At 40.5% G+C, this 20,583-nt stretch overlaps 1 protein-coding gene across 1 annotated transcript in view; it reads left to right on the top strand.

Annotated features, from left to right (window-relative positions):
- The first annotated feature begins 592 nt into the window (after window positions 1–592).
- LOC111233833 (choline transporter-like protein 5-A) overlaps window positions 593–20,583 on the top strand; it is a 39,645-nt gene continuing 19,654 nt past the window's right edge. Inside the window, exons 1-3 of the mRNA XM_022761737.1 lie at window positions 593–680; window positions 11,775–11,823; window positions 15,688–15,761. Coding sequence (XP_022617458.1) covers window positions 593–680; window positions 11,775–11,823; window positions 15,688–15,761 — 211 coding nt within the window. The remainder of the gene's footprint in view (window positions 681–11,774; window positions 11,824–15,687; window positions 15,762–20,583) is intronic.

Genomic DNA, 20,583 nt, shown 5'->3' with positions numbered 1-20,583 from the left:
CAACATGACTATATCAGGGAGCATTTGTTACTTGTCTTTTATAAGATCTGCTCTCTGGTATTTATTTATTTAACCCATCTGCTGCTACCTGCTCATTGGCATTGTACATGTTTTTAATGGTGTGTTGTGTTATGTGTTTCTTGGGGGGGGGGGGGGGGGTTGATTATTTGCATTTTTATTGTACTTTCCTTGGGAGAAGCCAAAGACAAATTTCCACTGAAGTGGACAATAAAGTCAATCAATCAATCAATCAATCAATCAATCAGAATGGTTTGCCCCTTTCGTGGAGTTCAGAGTCTTGGAACAGTGAAGATGTTCTGGCAGCACGTGGTGGAACAACACCTGACTGAAAACCTTTATGTTGGTTTGTTGTCATCTGTCTGTATAGTAGTAAGAGGCGGTAGAGCCGCAGGACTAATCTGGCTAAATTAGTTTGGCTTGACGTCTCCACACAGAGCGAGCGTGGAATAGGTGTGACGTGGAGTGGAGGAGGGGGAGGAGGAGGAGGAGGAGGAGAATCTTACAAACTACTCGCTCAGTCAGCTGCTTCTTCATTCACCTTCCCCTTTGTCCACCGACAGCACCGCGCGTCATGGCGCCCCACCGGTACAACCCGAGCCCTGCAGCCGCCGTACAGAGCGAGACCGCCGCTGCAGCCGCAGCACCGGGTCTCTACTACGGTGAGTACCGGACCGGTGTGCACGGCTGACAGCTTGAAACAATATTGACAATTTATGTCTGTGATATGACCATAAAGTTTAGGCATATTGTATAATACAGCATTATAATTAGTTCAATGAAGCTAATGGGTGGACATTATGCATTAATTATTTTTAATTGATTACAACCAAACAGAAATCATAGTGTTTGTTTTCACAACTTATCATAATGAGACAGGGCCTGGTTGTCACGTTACTTTAAATCAGTTTAACAAATAAGATGAATGTCATCAGATTACATTAAAAAGTCAAAGGTAAAATTTGGTTTTATTCTGTTTTAACACCTTTTGTCTTTTAAAAAACCTCACACTGTCACGGTGTAGCTGACTGCAGGCCTGTGGTGGATGGTTGTTCATTTCCATTGAAATTTAAAAGTAATCATCAGCTTGTTAATGCAGGTTTGTGTGTATGTGTGTGTATTTCTCTGTTTCTTCAGTTAAAGTTAAATGCAGAGCATTTAGAAAAGAAAAGAGAGACAGCATCTAAAACAGGCTGAATACTTGTCATCAAAAATTCATAAAACCAAGAGAAGGCACTCTTATCTCACAGCTTAACAAGACATTAGTGTGTGTGGATACGCTCGGCATCTTTTTTTCAGAGAGAAGTTTATTTTCACAGATGAAAAACACAATCTTTTTGATTTGAACCTCAAAAACTTGATCTCCTCATTGAAATGACTTTGAATAGATGCTGTGAAGGTGAGGGGATCATGTTGTGTTGCTCCCACAGCCTCACTCCTCCATATACTGACTGATGTAAAATTGTTGCAAAAACGTTGCAGTCAGCAGAGCATTCTGTGTCTTTGCATGAAGATATCTGTTGGACACTGTAGATGTCTAATGAGTGGTTTAAAAATAGTCAATGACAACACTGCCAACAAAGGTGTTGGTGCTTTGTACTGAGCAGACTGAGGATATTCTGGTCAGCAGCAGGATAAAGATTAGCTGAGTATTACTGCTCACTAATGCCTTCAGCTGCCCTCAGGTCTGTTTATGTTGACAAGCATGTTTCTCACTCAGCCTTCATGTACAGTAACTGTACCACTGTACCAGTTTAACACAAAAAAATTTAAAATTTGTTCAATAATACATGATAGAATAGAGTTTGCCTTATCAAACCAAAGTTGTGTGTGTGTGTGTGTGTGTGTGTGTGTGTGTGTGTGTGTGTGTGTGTGTGTGTGTGTGTGTGTGTGTGTGTATTTCTATGTAATGCCATCTAAATCAATAATAAATAAATAAGTTAGCTAATAAATGCAGAAATGTATAAATAAATAAATAAATAGTGTGTGATTCAGTGCTGTTCTGGAGCTGTTGCTTTGGTCTGAATCTGTGAGGTAACCACGTCCTCTCATATGAATACAACAGATGGAAATAAAAAGGGCTGGGAAATAAATATGGCATTAGGAAATAAAAGTCCCCTGAGATAAATAAATAAAATATTTCTAAAATAAAAATATATATTTATTATTTATTATTTTTATTTTATTTATTTTTTATTCATTTATTTATTGACTCTCTTATATATTTATATTTACATTTATTTATATATTTCTACATTTATTTCCTAATTTATTTATTTTAGGATTTATTTCGTAGCTGTTTTTATTTATTTATTTGATATTGGCTTAGATTATATTCCATCACCATGCACTACATGAACCCATGGGTTGAATCAAATTCCATCTGATCAGTCTGTACTGTATGTTTGTGTTCTCTGGAGTCACAAAGAGCTCACCGAGGAATAATTATTTATGAGTATCATCAGACAGGATGAGTGAGCGATGACTTGTACAGCTCTATAACTATGGGATCATACACGGTTTAATGAACAAGTACACAGTGTAGGATACAATCTTGGTTGAATTCCTGCACACGTGCTGATGCGCAGATGCATTACCATGGTTACCAAATGATTTGCAGAATTAATTACATACTTCATTTGTACAGATCTTTTAAGACAGCTTCCTGAGCAGTTCACTATCAGCAGATGGATTTAATTGTAGGTCAGCATTTGAACGCGTATATTATCGAAATATCAATATGGCCAAGTGCAATATAATAAAAAAAAACTGAAATGCAAAAATGACCATTCCCACTGAAATCAAGACTCCAATCACCATCCCAGTATGATTTTTATTGCTCATCTTTCAGCACGCTCTGTAGCTATTTGCTGAATGGAGCTGCACACTGACATTTGCAGTGACACAGTGACAAGTCTGACCCTGCAACATAACTTGCTAAACATGCAGTAAACTCCACATGTCATGACATCAAATGATGATGATGTGATTTGTGTTCCATGTGGCATGTTCCCCTGTATCTGGAGAATATGATCTGTAGGCCATCTCTGTAGCACCATAACGCTTCATTTATGGTTCATTTATGGTCTGTTGTGGTCATATTTGCGATTTTGATAATATTTTGATTAATTGTTCAGACCTAGTGTGGGATAGTGGTAGACTGATTAATCAGCAGGGGATTAATGGCATTTTTTCATAATCGGCATCAGCCAAATAAAATGCTCACAAGGCCGATTAAACAAAACATTTTTGCAGACACCACAGACAGAGACTCTGTTCCCAGTGACAGAATATTCAGTGAGATTGGGACCATTTATTAGAAGAAAAGGCTCAGTGGGGAAAATGCTGAGAAACTTTGTTTCCTGCAGTAACTTGCAGCTCATAAACTGGGACTACTGCGTAACTTTGTTTAACTGGGACTTTAACTCAAAACAAAGAGATGCTGCTATATTGTTTTGTTTTTTTATTTATGTAAGTTTACAATTTTTTGTTCTCTCTCAATTGCACTAAAACTTTATTTATTTTTCATTCATATGTTTTTTTTACAAGTTTCGCTGTGGACATTTATTCATTTTTTCATTCAGAATAAGCACACTGCAGAGTGCAGATCTATTTGCAGACGATGCAAACAACAGTGTTCAATAAATGTTCAGCAAATGTTACATTCAGCTGTTTTGTGTTTTATTTGCTATTGTTAATTCTTGTATTTTATCAGATTCAAAAAAAAAAAAAAAAAAGATATCGACTTTACATATCGACCATCGGCCACCCTGCTCTCTAAATATCAGCATCGGTCATTAGTGTGGGATGCTGATAACAACTAATTTCTCTGTCAATTAAACTAAAATTTTAATTGAAACCACTCAACTTGTTTAAAAGTAATTGAGCAGAATTTGATTGGGATCATTGCGTCTACAGGTAAGCAATGTCATGTTTTCCAGAGTGTGGCTAATGTTGGCAATGGGGGGCTGCTGTCCCAGCTCCTGATGGACGGCTACGTAACATCTTAGACAGTAGTAAAACTAAACAGTTTACTTCCGTTGTACATTAATAAAATATTAATAATTAGTTTAACCAACTAATATTTCTGGTGCCAACTTGTGAGGATAGCAAGGTTTAATCGTCGACTAATTGTACACATCCCTAGTGTGTATGTTGTTTTTCACCAGGTGAAAGATTTACAGACACAGAATACAGCCTCTGTGACCTGAAAAAAAAGTTTGGAGTGAGTATGAACTTTACTGACTTTCTGAGTCATGTAGAAGTCTCCTGCCGTCAGAGACAGTGGAGACATTTATATATTTAAAACATTTCTACTCACTGAGTTAGTATGAAAGTAAAGAACCAGTGGGACCAGCACTTAAAATATATGAACATCACAGTATCTTTGTGTTCTGGTTCCCTTGATGGTTGAATTTTAAAACTCTTCAGATGATTTTTTTTCTTGAAGTAGAAAATAATATATAGAAGGTGTGGGAAGTAGATGGGTGCAGAGGTAAGACAGTGTATAACATGTAGAGTGCAGTGCTGTGTGAAATGGAGAAAACTAACTAAAAAAAAAAGAAATAGCTAAAGTTTTTAGAGTAGTGGTTTAACTAGCTGTTTGAAAAGCTGCAGGAAATATCCCCTGTGAACAAAGAGTGACTCTGGTTAAAACCAGCCTTACAGTGGCTCGTTATCAGAAAATGATAAAAAAAAAAAACATTGTTCCCAGAGGTGGAAAGAAACACCAACGTTAACTCTTGTTTTGCTTCTATTTCTATCACTTATTTTCTTCTACTGAAGTTAGCATGCTAACAAGCTAGCCCCAATATGGCTGGACCATCTAATCACTTTCTGATACCGAGTCACTGTAGCATCCAGGCTGCCCTAGTAGCTGCTCAGAGAAGAATTATAACCTCTTGTATTGTAAATTAAACAATGGCTGAAGCTCTTCTCAAGACTGGTAAGTAAACAGCCGTTAATGCTAACATTGACTGTGTAGCAATAGCAATTTTGATTTGTTTGTTCTGTTTACTTACCAGTCTAGACGAAACATTGTGAGTTCAGCATCAAACTTCTTTCCTTTACTAACCAACAGCTGTCTCCAGAGGTGTAAACTAGGGCTGGGTATTGCCACTGATTTCCTGAATCGATTCGATTGGATATCAGTTTAGTCAGATATATTATACTGGTGCATTATTAAAAATATTAATGTTTACATTAAGAATGGACACGATGCAGTTACATTAATGCACTTTGCAGCCCAACGTTGTTCATGTATGTGGGAATGTGTTTGCAGCTTTTGACTTCCTCAAGTCCACAATGAGCTCTTTGTACCTGCTGATATTGAGGTTGTTATTAGAGCTTAAATGTACAAGGGTCCTGTGAGCTGTGTCATCATCCTTAGTTATTAAACCCAGAGCTGTGCCGTCTTCCACATATGTGATGATGGTGTTTGTTTGCTGAATGTCACGCAGTCATAGGAATAAAGGAGGGAGGTTCTGTTCCCCAATCTGATCTCTGTTAGTGAAAAGGCTCCTGGGTCAGGGCGTCACGCCCACATATGGACAATAATGTTGCACAAGAAAACATGTTTTTTTTTAGTAAAACAGCACTAAATAAAGTGAGGAATTATAGTTTACCACACTAACAGGCTGTGTAGACGAGAGAGATAACCATGGCCTGAACCAATAGCTGGGTGGACAGCCCAGATACATGACCAGGAAACGGATGTAACATGGTCAGAGAAGGAGAGCTGGTCATCAAACATGACATCCAGGTTTCTTGTGACCTTGGTTGGGGTGAGAGATGAAGAGGCGATTTTGATAATAATATCATGATGGAGAGACTACTTGGCCGCAGTGACTAGGATCTCAGTCTTAGAGAGGTTTAGTTGAAGGTGGCATTCGTTCATCGATGTGGATATGTCAGAGAGACAGGCTGAGATCTCTGCAGAGGCAGTGTGGTCATCTGGTGGGAATGACAGATATAGCTGGGTGTTGTCAGCATAGCAGTGATACGAGAAGCCATGTGAGTGGATAATTGGACCCAAGGAGGTGGTGTATATTAAAAAGAGGAAGGCACCATTACCAATCCTTGGGGCACCCCTGTGGAGTGATGGGATAAGGATGTTTGCCCCACAAGGAGGAGCGCCCAGTGAGATAGGATTCAAACCATGAAAGCGCTTTGCCCGAGATACCCATGTCAGAGAGTACAGAGAGCAGGATGTGGTGGTTCACTGTATCAAAGGCTGCTGTCCAGCAAGAGAACAACTGAAGACTGAGCCACAGCTCTACATGGAGGTGTCTGTCACAGACAGCTGACAAGGCTTTTAGAGCGAGACTGATTTGGATCAAGGAGGTCATTCTGTGAGAGGAATTTTGAGACTAGCTTGAGAACCGCCCTTTCGAAAGTTCTCCACTTGAGCAGAGTCAAGTGAGAAGTTTATGAGCAGAGGAATTACCTGATTCTGTTTGAATGTGGTTGGAGATGTTCCTGAAGCCAGTGAAGCATTTATCACATTTACATTTATTCATCTGTCAGATGTTTTTATCCAAAGAGACTTACCGGTGAGGGACATCGGTAAGCTCCAGTGCAGTAGGAGACCTTGGTGTAAGTATTAAGTTCTACATCTATTCAATAAGTGATATTATTTGTCAAGTTTGGTCAGAAATATTGAACCTAAATACAGTCAACAAAAAGGGGTAGGTGGAAAAAAGATAAGAAACTTACAAAAACAAGAATCCAAAAAAACAGGCAGTGACAAAACCAGAAGATCAAAGAAATCAGGAGTACAACAAACAGAAACTTCACAAATGGGAAACAGGAATAAAACTGAAGTACAAACTGACTTTCCACAGTAGAACAACAGACAGACTGACAAAGACAAGTGGGAGTGGGTTGATTGAACACCAGTGAAATGTATTAGGACGGGGCAGACAATCAACAAGGAGGGAAACACAAGACAAAGACCGGAAGTGAAAACACAGTGGACACACAAAGAACTCTATTACAAAATAAAAAAGAAAATGAATCAAATGGTCAAATCAGGGAAAAATCTTTCTCAATGAGAGGGTGAATGAGAGAATAGATACATCCTTGACTTGGGGGGACCAGGTGGGACCACATGTCCATCCCTGTCTACTACATGTTACACTTTTTCAGCAAGAGGCCTGAGTGAGGGAGGTGGTGAGGTACTGAGCAGAGGAGGTGGTGTTTCCTTGTTGTCTCTGGGAGGTTCAGAGAACAACATAGACAAGTGTGAAAAACAGTGATTTGATTGTGTCTGTGGCCTGTGTGTCTTCTTGGTTTGTACTGTGAGAGGTATGAAGGCAATCAGACACATTATATAATATTCTGCCCTTTGTCTGTCGTTTTCCTTCTCTCTCTCCATCTTCCTCCACCTCTCTCACCCCCCCCCCACTCCACTTTCCTGCTGAATAATCTGAATATATTTCCATGTCATTTTTTCCTATGTTCACCACCTCTCCTTTCTGTCTTTTTATCAGTTGTTTCTCTTCTTAGAAGAGTCCTACACACACACACACACACACACACACACACACACACACACACACATACACACACACAAACACACACACACACACTTAGAAGTCCTCTGTTATTCTCAGAAGGACTGTCTGACAGGCAACCTCAGGGGCTCTCTTCATTTTTGCTTCCGTCTCTTGTGTGTCTGATAGGAGCACATCAAACCTCCTCTTTCATTCAAACAGTCTCTTATGTCTCTCTGTATGTCTGTATCTGTATCTGTTAGCAGGCGTTCAGACCAAAGAGAACTGCATTCAAGAAATGCAGGAACCTGTGCTGTTGTGTGTGTATTGATCCAGGTACGAGTAACAAGATTAAATGTAATCCAGGAAGGCCAGTTAGAGTACTGACTGACTGACTGACTGACTGACTGACTGACTGAATGACTGACTGACTGAATGAATGGATGTTATTGGTCACTAAAACAAAGGTTCATTATACAGAGACAGGACTGTGTAAAGTTCTCACTGACAGTCACTAGAAGAATGTCTGACCTTTCTTCAAATTATTTCAATTTTCCATATAAAAATAATCAGAATTCAGAGCACTCTTATAATGCAATGTCAAACAAACAAACTTCCTTATTTCTATTTCCACACTGACAGAAATGCCCTCAGACAGGACATTACTCATGCAACATCATTTTTAAACAATTTTTTAAATGTTTTAATTTTTAGTGCAAGTTTTGGAAAAACACTGGATATTTAGTCAGTTTGGGTCCAATAATCACAAAATGTTTCAAATCAATGCAGTTGTCATTTGTCGTCCAGTGCCCATATTGTTTAAATAGCAAATATATTTGTGTCCATCTGAGCACCCGTGGGTGTTTTGGTCTTAAAATGAGGTGGTCAGCATTGTTGTTGCTTTGTTATTTTGAGGCAGCAGAAAGCGATTAACCAGTAAAAACCTGGTCTGAAGTTATTTTAAGTATGCAGCCTAACATAACTGTACCACTGTTGGCATTGTGTAGTGGTTCTAGAGTACCATTACCATAGACTGCAAATAAAGATGGACGTAGCCTCTGTGTCGGCATTCCCAGGTTCCTGAAGAGCAGTTTTGAAGCTCAGAGTGAGCTGCTCCACTGTCACCAGCTTGGCAGTGCCTGCCCTCAATTATACACAACTCTAATCCTTAATAAAATGTAAACAGGTGAGTTATATAAACAGTCGTCATGAAGGAGAAAATTAGCTCAACAGACCAAAACTGTTTTTGTACCAGGCTGTAAACATGTTTATTTCTGCTGTAAAGTTGGACATTTTAACATGGGAGTAGTAGAGTAGAGTAGTAGAGTAGTAAATACATATCTTAGCTGCATGTCACCACATCAGAGTTAGTTTCTCCAGCTTGAAGTTAATAAATATATCAATATAATTTGATCAAAGTGTCTCATTAAAATCTGATCAGATCAGTCCCTTCCATTGATTAGTTTACAAACAGTGTTAGATGGTAAATGGACTACTCTTACACATATATACATATAGCCGTGAAGTTGTCAATGCGAGCAACTTGAGGTTCAGTGTCTTGCCCAAAGACACTTTGGCACTAGGACAGGAGGAGCTGGGGATCAAACCACCAACTCTGCACTCAGTAGACAACCTGCTCTACACCTGAGCCCCAACCAAAGATAAAGAGACAGAACATGTGAGAGAGAGCAATAAAAAGTTAGCCTGCTATTGCTGTGCCAGACAGGAAGTCAGTTTTGCTGAGGAACACAGCATGAGCTCTGATTGGACGTTACATAACAAACACTGACTTTGATGGCTGACAGGAAGCAGGAGGATGAAAGGATGAAACGTTGTCCTCCCTCTAAATGTTTCCTGTTAGGCCTGAGATGTAAACCTGAGAAAAAGTGTGTGTGTGCGCATCTCTTTCATTATGTGTGTGTGTCTGTGTTATCTGTATGTGTGCCTGTTGTTACAGTGTGTATGTGTGTGTGGGTGGGTGTGGTGTGGTGTGAATATGAAGTATGTTGCAGCTGATGTTTAAATCTTGACAAGCAGCATCTCATTTCCATATCTTCATCTTCAACAACACTCAGTGTCTCTGAAGGAGGAAAGACGCAAATTCAAACAGAGAGAGAATAAATTAGTTTTATCTGCAGGTTCAGCTGTAAACTCACATAGACCACACATCACATTATGCATTAAACAGACAGTTGCACTATATACGAATTTTAATCTTTAGTTAAGCTTAGTTTTTTCAGGAACTTCTAGTTGGCAGCACAAAAGTGGCATTTAGAAAAATAGAACAAACAAGACAAACAAAACACATTTACTACTATGACAACACAAAACACTTGGTCCATACAGTCTAAAGGTCTCTGTCCATGTGTAGTGTGATTATAGATCAGGTCTAGGTTCTATATTAATACTGTGAAAGTATCAAAGCCTCAGTCCACAGAGAAATACACACAGCCTGTATTCAGAAACTGAGCCTTAAAACCAGCCGTCAGGACTTCTGGAACTTTGTCTATCTATGTCACAGCAAAGCAGCCACCAAGCTCCACCCACCTGCACCCACCATCCAACCTTGCAGGATTTGGTTTCTCTGAGTGTTTACCTGAAATCTGCTATATTATTATTGGATCACTCAGAAAACAGTCAGCCAATCAGAAGAGAGGCTCAGAGCCTCCTCTCTCATGATTGGCTCACTGATCTAGAGAGATGTAAAACTACACTAAGATGGTTTTTGGTTCTTAAAACTACAAATACATCTTCTTATGGATCAACACTTCAAATAAAACACAGGAGAAGAGGAAAAAATGGAGCTTTTAAAAAGTAACTTGAGTGACAGTTGACAGATTGTTATCTGATACCAGCTTCACAAATATGAGGATTCACCATCTTCACAGTTTTCTATGAAAGAAAACCTAAAAATTTGACTCAATTTAAACTGAAACAGTTATGGTCTTCAAATTGGATGTTGACATAGGCTTCCTCTACAACACGCCTATTCAACTGGCTGCCAACCCCAACCCATCAATCATGTCCAACCGGCCCGCCGATCAATTGTTTAATTACAATTATATTTCTGCTACAATAAATCCTCTAGACCACAGACAGACTCTAACAATGCAGCAGCCTTCTTGGTAAACAGTTTCACTAGTCCCAGGCAGTGACCGCAGTGTCTGTTGTCAATATGTTCCAAACTTTCAATTACAATTTGTGGTGTATGTAGGGATGGTACTGCAACCTGGTGGCCGTATTATCAATAATGTCAGATGTGTCTCTCTCTTTCTCCCTCTCTCTCTCTCCCTCTCTCTCTCTCTCTCTCTCTCTCGCCTGTGTTTGTGAGGGGTGGCACCATGCAGCACACACACACAGACACAGAGATGCTGTTCTTAGTGACAATGGCGGAAGGAATTAAAGTGTTTTGCATGTAAGAGCGGAAACACGAGCGATCTCTGGAGTTTTCGAGCGACAGAGCATCATCTGAACTGTTCAGAAATTCAGTTTCATGTCCAGGTCACTCAGAGCAGGGGGGGGTTAGTGATGTTGGGGCTGCTGGCATCCCTAGTTGTGTGGCATCAAATGTACAGGCAAGTTCACTTCATCTTGAACTTTTTAATTCTCATTGCTCTCTTCTGTTGTTTCTGTTGTTTGCCTCACTTAAAAAAAATGCTGTGACATAGCTTTGTAAGAGATGTCAGAATTAATCAAATAATATGACAGCTGACATGATGTGTTCTAGAAAACTGTGTGTACTTTTGTTAATATCGCAGCACAGAAAATCAAATGTGGTGAAAATGTGGTGCCATGTTGTGTGAAGTGTACAGAATAGCTCAGGTAAATGTCTGGCCCCTCGGCCCTTAGTTCTCAGGAAATGTGGCCCCCTGAGAAACATAGTTGAATAGCCATGCTCTACAGGATGGAGGGTCGACCCGTCATAGTCAACGTTCTACAACAAGTGTGTGATTAATCCAACTATTGATGACTGCTGCACCATAGTGGATTTAGACCCACTGCTGGACCTGCTTCTTATTAGGCTGTATGAGTCCACTTTATGGGTTTGACAACCTGCAGGTGATGTTGCCTCCTTCCCCTCAGTGAAACACACATGAACAGCTTGTACTACAGGTGGAGTCCTGTCTGACAGACAACATGTGGAATCCAGGCTCGAGCAGACGACTGCTGCACACCTCAGCCTGTGTCAGCTCTCCTCCTCCTCTGTCTCCAAGTGTTCGGCTGAAACCTGTTAAAGATCTTCCTTTTTTTTTTTCCTTGCAGGAGAACCACACAAGTTTGATCCGTCCTTCCGAGGTCCAGTCTGCAGAAGGTAACTCCGAACCTCCTTCTTTACATGTGAAGCAGCAGAGATTCTGTAGTCTTAGACAGCTAACTTCACTTGTGTTTCCAACATCACACCTCAACATCTAAATAATGGGGAAACTAAGGGCCCTATTTTACACCCAGTGCAAAACAGCACAGCACAAGTGTCTTTGCTAGTTTCAGACTGACACAGCTGTTATTTTGTGCCTCTGTCTGTCGCGGGCACAGAGGCATTTTGATTTTGGGATGTCCGTACATCTGTCCCGTTCTCGTGGACACGATATCTCAGTAACACCTTGACGGAATCCCTTCAAATTTAGCACAAATATTCACTTGGACTCAAGGAAGAACTGATTAGATTTTGGTGGTCAAAGGTCAAAGGTTGATGTGACCTCACAAAATACTTTTTAGTCATTGCTGAAAACTTGAAACAGCAACTTTAACAGGATTTCACACAATTGGATCATATTTTCTGTGACTCTGGATAAACAGGGATGTAACCTGAAACTAGTCTGAGTGGAGGAGGCAGACGACCACCAGGAGGTGAGTCTAGTTTAAATAGCAAATACCCTTGTGCCCATCTGAGCGCCCATAGTTGTGTTTTTAAAGGGAATGGGAGCTGCACTCTGATTGGTTTATTGTATGTTACACCTAAAACACTCCCATGAGTGACTCCCATGACTTCCAATAGAGACTTAGTACAACCCTTTGGAACCGTGCGGCTGGAGCAGCAACTGTTCCGCCATTAAAATAGCAAAATGCACTTGCACCATGAGCTTTGGACCAGTAACATAGAGCCTTAAATCTCCTCTACATGCTCCTCTTTCCGGTGAGTGAGAAACAAAACTGTGCGTCACAGCTGACATGTGGTCGCAGTGGTCCAGACAGTCTCTCCCCTGCTGAGTCTCAGCTGGTTAAAACTTTGGTAACACTTTATAATGATAACATTAATTCATAAGTCATTTATAAACCCTTAGTTAATGATGAACTAATCACTCCCAAAACAATGATTAGTAAGTGCTGTGTTAACATGTAACAAATGTGTTGTAAATCATAATTTCCAGATTATTGGAGCTGACGGCAACTATCACTGAACTTTACTGTAAGTGCAATAAAAAGTAAAAAGCCAATAAGAGCTTTATCAAACCACCTGTTCACCAAGCAACAAATTTTCATCTATTTTGTCCACTGTGTCCCAGTGTCTTTTACACAACATAATGCTGGTTAAGCTAATAGCGAATTGTTATGCCCCCCATTATAAGATAACACGAGTCAACACAAACTGTTTTAGTGCAGCATATAAAAAGAACTCGTTGACTTTTGTCTTGAAGATTTCTCCAACGTGATTTAACAGCTGGGATTAATCACCACACTGACCAGGACACAGAGAGAGAGAACCCTTCTACTGCTCTGTAAACAGGCTGTCAGTCATCTCCACTGTTTGTTTCTACTTTCATTCAAAGACAGAAACTGGACGTCGCTCAACTCTGTCTCCTAGAAATGACATTCATAGACTACTGAACTGTTTCCCATTTACACTGTGATATAAACATAATTGCTGGTGGTTTAGTCCTGGGCTGATATTCAATAATATTAAATATTGCAATATTTTCCTCCATATGCAATATTTTTCTTAATTATTAATTACAATAATGTAAGTATATATTATAGAAAAGAACAACTGAAACCTAAAATCCAACAATATAATATATTGTATGTCATGATATTTGAGCTGGACTGTATTGAGGTATTAAATTTGGATATTGCTCAAACCTAGTCTGGGTTACATGGTTTTCTTTTAATGAATGAATGAATGAAGCTGCATGTATTAACAGCAGTGGAGGCCTGTACTATGAAGTAGGACTCTGGGTTTTCATTTCTTATGGGGGTAAATCGCCATGGTAACAGGCACAGGTTAACTTCAGTGGATCAGATCAAAATCTGTCAACAGCTATACTACTGACCAATCAGATTCCTGGAAAAACTGAATCATCAGTCCTACAAGATCCTAACAGGGACAAAAGAGTTTACAATAAAGTGATCAATAATAAAAATCAGTAGATATTTGTATAGATCAGTGGATGTTTTGCTGTTCGAGTCTTTCCATGTGTCACTCTGGTTTTACATTTTCAACTTTTTTTTCTGCTTCATCAGTTTGTTCATCATCAGACAAAAGAGGAAAATACTCAGTGAGGAACTTAATAATTCATGCACTTATTTACAATACATCCTTAGTCTGACTTTAATCATTGGAAACTATTTCTAGTGTTTCTTTTTTTTTCAGTCATGTGATCATTAATTATCATGACCATCAGATTGCATTTAGTTGAGTATCACCACTGATGTGGCTATAACTGAATTCACCTGCAGGTATCAGTGTTTCTTCTCATATCACATTAAGAACTTTATTCATGGTTCTGATGATGTTGCTTATAATTAACAACTCCGCCTCTTTCACATGAGCCAGCTTGCAGTGGGACAGGAAAGCCCAGTTGATAACCAGCTTCTTAGTTTAGGTTATCCAGGAGGGCTGATTTTAGGTTAAGTTAAGCAGGATGGCAAAATGTTATCCTGGATATGTTGAACTTCGTAGTGCAGGCTTCTGGAGGAGGTTGGGTTGGATGACAGGAATACACAGCACACATCCACAGACCAGAGATCAGATATTTAACTTCAGTTGCCAAATTCATAAATTAACAACATCCCCTCATTATGTTTGAAGCAAAATTAAACCAGTTACAGTTAAAAACATATTGTTAAATGTGGCCCTGAGGACAGAGCCTGATGTCACTGTGACACTGTCTAATAGAGGCCGGTTACCGCACGGACTCATAGATGTTATGTTTAAAACCTGCACATCACATTATTTCAGCTGCACCACTAAATAAAATCTTTTTGTGTTTGTTTGTTGCTTGTGTGGTCATGAATATTTAATATTATAGAGACCTACAGAGAGACAATATGAGTTTTCAGAGTCTTTTTTAACGGATTGTTCCACTGACTGTCATCATGCTTTCGCTCATGTCTAATTCCACTGATACAACATGCAACTTTAAGGGCTGCAGTTCAGATATTTACTGTTTAACCTCATAGACACAGATTATAAAAACTTTAAGAGCCAAACACACAGGATTCTACACTTCTGTAACCTGCCTCTCAAAATCCACACCCTGAGTTTGTACCTCAGGCTTTGTCTCCACAGCCAGGAGGAGGTAACCATGACGATGTCACCAGAAAATGCTGTAAATATTATTCCTGAGGGAACATAAAGTTTTAGCAGGATTTAGATTACTTCCTGGTGAATGAATCTGTAGTGCAGTGAAAGTAGAAATCTGACTTCAGTCCTCACAGTAATTATCTTCCACACACAACACACAGATACAATGTGGTAACTGCTCACACACACATTTACATACACACATATATAATTTCCATCTATAATTGCATCTCTTCGGCTGTGTGACTGGGAGGAAATCTGCAGTTTAATTCCACCCCTGGTCTTTTCCTCTCTCCCTCTTCTTCATTAAACTCAAAGCTCTCTCGCCCGACCCACACACTCTTTTATTTCTTTATCTTGCCCTCTGCAGGGCCGGAGGCAGGGGTAATTAATGAACAAGCTTTCTTTACAGTAGCAACAAATGTATTATCTGTCATGTTTTCTCCTCATGATGACGTTCAGCTAAAGTCACACTTTTGTGTGTGTGTGTGTGTGTGTGTGTGTGTGTGTGTGTGTGTGTGTGTGTGTGTGCATGTGTGTGTATGCATGTGTGTGTGTGTTGTGTACAGTGACGATGAGGCAGAACAGTTTTCATAGTGTTTAATGAATTCTGCTGCTGTGGTTTACGTCTCATTTCTTCTTCTGTCTCTTTAGAAGCTGCACTGATGTCTTATGTTGTTTGATCTTCATCATTGTCATCCTCTCGTATGTGGCCCTGGGGATAGTGGGTGAGTCAACACACACAGCACACACACACACACTCTGGGGGGTATGTAGGTATGTATGTGTCTGTGTGTATGTGGTGTCCTAATGAAGTCATGTCCATCATCACTTAGTTTGTCATGAACTGACATCGTGACCAATAACGTTAAAAGGCCACACACACACACACACACACACACACACACACACACACACACACACACACACACACACAGTGCCTCTTTGATCAATGTGTTCTCTAGTGAATATAAACACACATATGGGCTTTGTTGTTTCCTCTTGATCTCTCTCACTCTACACACACGCACACACACACACACACACACACACACACACACACACACACACACACACCATCATACTACCAGTGTGTCTGTGTGCACTTACAGAGCAGCTTCTTCAGTCTTGTAGTACAGACAGTGTGTTCTGAACTGACACTGACCTGGTCTTTAGGTGGAGCATTTTCACACCTGTGTGGCAGCTGGACTCACATGTAAACAAAGAATCAGCTGATATCATACATCATGTCTTCAGGATTCACTGGTCCAAGCAGAAACATGTAGTTTCTTCCAGATACAAGACAGTACGGTGGCCCACACAGGTCAATACAATGGAAAAGCAACAACACAAATGCAAATTGAGCCACCACAGAAGTGAGCAGCAGTCTGTCTATACTAATACTATAACAGCAAATATGAAAATGAGAAAAGTATAAAAAAGTGCATAAATATGAAAATATAAATACACTGAAAAACATTGCTCATTTGTGACAGTCAAATAGCAACATTAATCAGTTACCGAGCAACAACTTTTCACTTATTTGTCAAACTGCTTCAGAAACTTTCCCAGGAAAAATAATACAATCAGCTGATAGTGTCCAGATAACCGAGTAGTTTGGGCGTAAACCATTTCCTGAGCAGCAAGTCTACGGTTCGACTCCCGGCCTGACTTCTTGCTGCATGTCATTCACCTTCTCTCTGTCCTGTCAAATAAAGCCATAAAATCCCCTAAATCCACTATTGTTCCACGTTGCCGGGAGACTGTTATAGCTATTGACTATTTTTGTTTGTTTTTTTAGTTATTTTTTGGGGCACTGCTTCCTTAGGCTCAGGAGGAGGGAGGAGACAGAGAGGAGCTCAGGTGAGCAGGTTAGCTTCACAGAAATAAAGTTACCATGGTAACTGACCCAGAGTTAACAGACAAACTGAAGAGTTTTCACTGGACTCACTCTCACCTGTCGGCTGTTGTGTTCCGGCCAACAGGTTGTTCTGCCGCCAGTAGTGTAAAGTGGCCAGTAATCAATGGATGCAGCTTTACGTTGTTGAGTGTTGAGATCTGGAGAAATGTTGGTCATTATTCACGTTGCTAGTAAAACGATCCAGACTAATTACAGCTGAGCTTTCTGATGTAATCTGCTTTGTCCTGTGCTGTGTATCCCAGGCGTCCTCATAGATCCTGTTTTCATTGGTTTACTTTGGTGTCAGGAGAGAGAAACATACACATTCAGCCTCATTAAATTCACTGATCATGCCTCTGAAGATCTGGACCACATGACTGTTTCTCTTTCCCCTGTCAATTGGCTCTCAGTCGCTCACTGTGGGAGCTCCGGTTTTATTTCCTCTTTGTCTGCACCTCAATCACATTGATTGTATAAGTAGATAGAGATTTATCAGGGGAGAGAAAGAGAGGGAGAAGAGATGAGAGAAAGAAAGAGAGTAAGTGAAGAGGGGAGAGGCTTATCTGTATTTTGTCCTGAGACACAGAGAGAGGTGTGAAACATCGAGGCGGTGGGAGAGACAATAAAAGAGCAAAATCTCTTTGTTGTCAGAGCTGATTGATATGTTCAGTGGCTCCTTAAGTCACAGCAGGAAGTCGAAGAGGAAGCCGAATCAAAGTGTTTGATGTGAGCGCCGGAAGAAAAGTGATGTTCTGGAGTTTACAGCCCCATAAGAAACCATCAGTGGAACCACATCAAGCCCAGTCTGGGCCGACACACTGAGGGCTCTATCTTACACCCAGCACAAAGTGTCTGCTAGTTTCAGGCCAACACAGTTGTCATTTTCCCATCCAGCACCCACTTTGTTTAAATATCAAATACACTTGTGTCCATCTGAGCACCCATGGGTGTGTTGGTCTTAAAATGAGGTGTGATCAGGAGCATTGTTGGAGCATTGTTATCTTGTGACAGCAGAAAGTGAAAGTGCACAATTGACCAACCTTTTCTCTCAAGGTGCAGCTCACCTGGCTTTTAAACGCAGTCAGTAATTTCTGCCTCTAGGAGTCTCTCAATCAAAACAAGAACAAAAGACGGCATTGGATGACATCATGAAATAGCATGGGATCATGGGAGTTGTTGTCTTCACCACCCGGTTTGGATTCCTTCAGTGTCAGTGGTTCAGGAAATCAAACAGACCTGGTGATTTTAACCATTAAAAAAACTGAATGAAGCAGTTTGACATTTAAAGTCAGTGTTAGAGCGACGCTGTACGGAGGACAGAGACTCAGGGAAGAGTTGGAGCTGAGACTGATGCTAACCTTTGTTCTGATTGTTTCTCTGATAATTTATGAAGCAGACGTTCAGCAGGTTTTTACCAGCAGCTGAATTATCCACAGAGGTGTCCTCCTCTCCACAACAAACACACCAGGGGATTCAAACCAGTAGAAACACTGAATAAAGCAGTTTGACTTTAAAAATCAGTGATTTGTGGTGTCCTGGCGGCTCAGCTGCTCACCTGGTAGAGTGCATATCACAAAGGTTTAATCCTACCAGCAGCAGCCAGAGTTACAGTTCGACCCGTGGCCCACATCATCTCCTCTCCCTCTCCCCTGACTTTTCTGTCTCTCTCTCTGTAGCGATCTGAATAAAGGCAAAATGCCCAAAAAATAACTTTAATAGACTGATAGAGACTAGAGACTGCTTACCTTTGATTCTTTAATAAATTATGAACCAGTTGTTCAACATGTTTTCCCTGTTAGCCAAGTTATCCACAGTGATCTCCTGCTCTACAAATGGACCAGGAGAATAAAACAAGTAAACCAATAAAACAGTCCCACTTTTTAAAAAAATTAATGATTCATTCATTAAAAGTGGTAAAGGACTAAAGCAGTTTCACTTTTTTTAAAAATCAGAGATTCAGTGACACAGAACCGGACGTTTCCTCAGCTTGTTTCTCTGATAACTTCAGATCCAGACGTCTGATGTCTAAAATCCTTCATCTGGTTCAAATATAGAGCTGAAAACCACCAAGGTGTAAAAAGTGTATGTGGCTTCAAACTAGATAAAAGTCAATGTTCAGCTCCTGGCAGGCAACTACAATCCAAACCCATGCTCATAGAGGATATGATGTCATTGACAGAAGACCAAATGACACGGAGCGTTACCATATTAAAATTACGTATTTCTCTAGGTTTGTGGATTAGTGGAAACATTTAGGAAAACGTAAGTACACAACTCAAAAAAATATATAACATAGGTCTGGTCATTTTTAGACATTTTAATGTGGAAAGGATACAGATTATAACTTTAAAGGGAATGGGAGCTGCACTCTGATTGGTTTATTGCATGTTACGCTCAAAACATTCCCATGATTTATTAAGAGACTGACTACAACCCTTTTCAACCATGCGCCTGGAGGAGAAACTGTTTTTTCGACTGTTAAAATAGCAATATTCGAGTTGGACAGGTCCTGAATGCACTTGCTCCATGACCTTTATGGGGCTTTCAGACAGAACGCGAATTGCGCTCTCCGCTCAGGTCAGTGCACTGTTCGGGGGAGTCGTGGCAGACAGAGCAAACATAGGCAGAGTTTTCCAAACTTCCAGCGGGACACGTCACTATGAAGCGGGAAGCTCCCACTGTGTTTAGAGTCCATCCTTGCCAGAAACAAAGACGTAGCTTTCCCATGCTAAGAAGTAAGCATTAAAATTTCTCACTAAGTGGTGAGTTTGTTTGTTTGTTTGATGGATTATCTGTTTACCCAGTTCAATTTTCTTTATCTTTGTCTCCTTCATATTTACCCTCATCATGAGGTGATGATGTGGCGACAAGAGGTGAATGGAATGAAGTCCTAGAACAGGTGTATGTCATGGTTAGCTCTGCTCTGTCTCCGTCTCTGTCCCCTTCCACCCATGACACTATCCACGGTGCTGACACACAGATCACCACACACACAAAACACATATCTGTTCAGCTGTTCAGCTTAAATCTGCAGACAGACACACAAATTGACAGGTGGTGGACTTGTGGACACTCAGAGCACACTGTTCTGAAAGGAGCCATGTGTGTAAAAATGCAGTGCAGTTAGGAGCTGCAGTGTGGGTGACAAGGCTGCACTGTGTCCAGAGACAGCTCAGCTCTTCACCAAGTTCACATAAATCTCTGCTACAGACTCAAACCTCTCAATCAGCTCCTCGTCGTTGTAAATCTTCAGTGGATCGCTTCTGTCCCTAATAAGCCTCTCCTGTCTAAAAGCGTGTTGTTGTAAAATCCATAAATGAGGGATGACATGGTTTTCACAAGCTGTCTTGTCTAAAGTCGTTACTATAGAAACAGCCTAGATTTTTGATGTTACACCTGCTCCTGGCGAGGTGTTGGGTTTACGGCCTCAGTGAGAAAATCGGCTGAAGCCCAGATGGTGAAACTGGTGTAACTGTTAGGTTGGACTTAGAAACGCCAAGTTACGACACTCATCTTAAGACCAGTTGGTGCAACTGGCCCCATGCAGCACTCTCCTCCTCTCACAGCCTCGAACAGCAGGTAGAGCTTCTGCTGCGCCAGAGGATGAGGATGAGCTCATCCCTGTCTCAACAGGCAGTCCTTCAGTCCCA

Source organism: Seriola dumerili, unplaced genomic scaffold, assembly GCF_002260705.1.
Source record: "Seriola dumerili isolate Sdu_G_001 unplaced genomic scaffold, Sdu_1.0 BDQW01000432.1, whole genome shotgun sequence".
Lineage (NCBI taxonomy): Eukaryota > Metazoa > Chordata > Actinopteri > Carangiformes > Carangidae > Seriola > Seriola dumerili.
The sequence above is the reverse complement of the archived record's forward strand: the minus strand, read 5'-3'. Positions and strand labels throughout refer to the sequence as shown.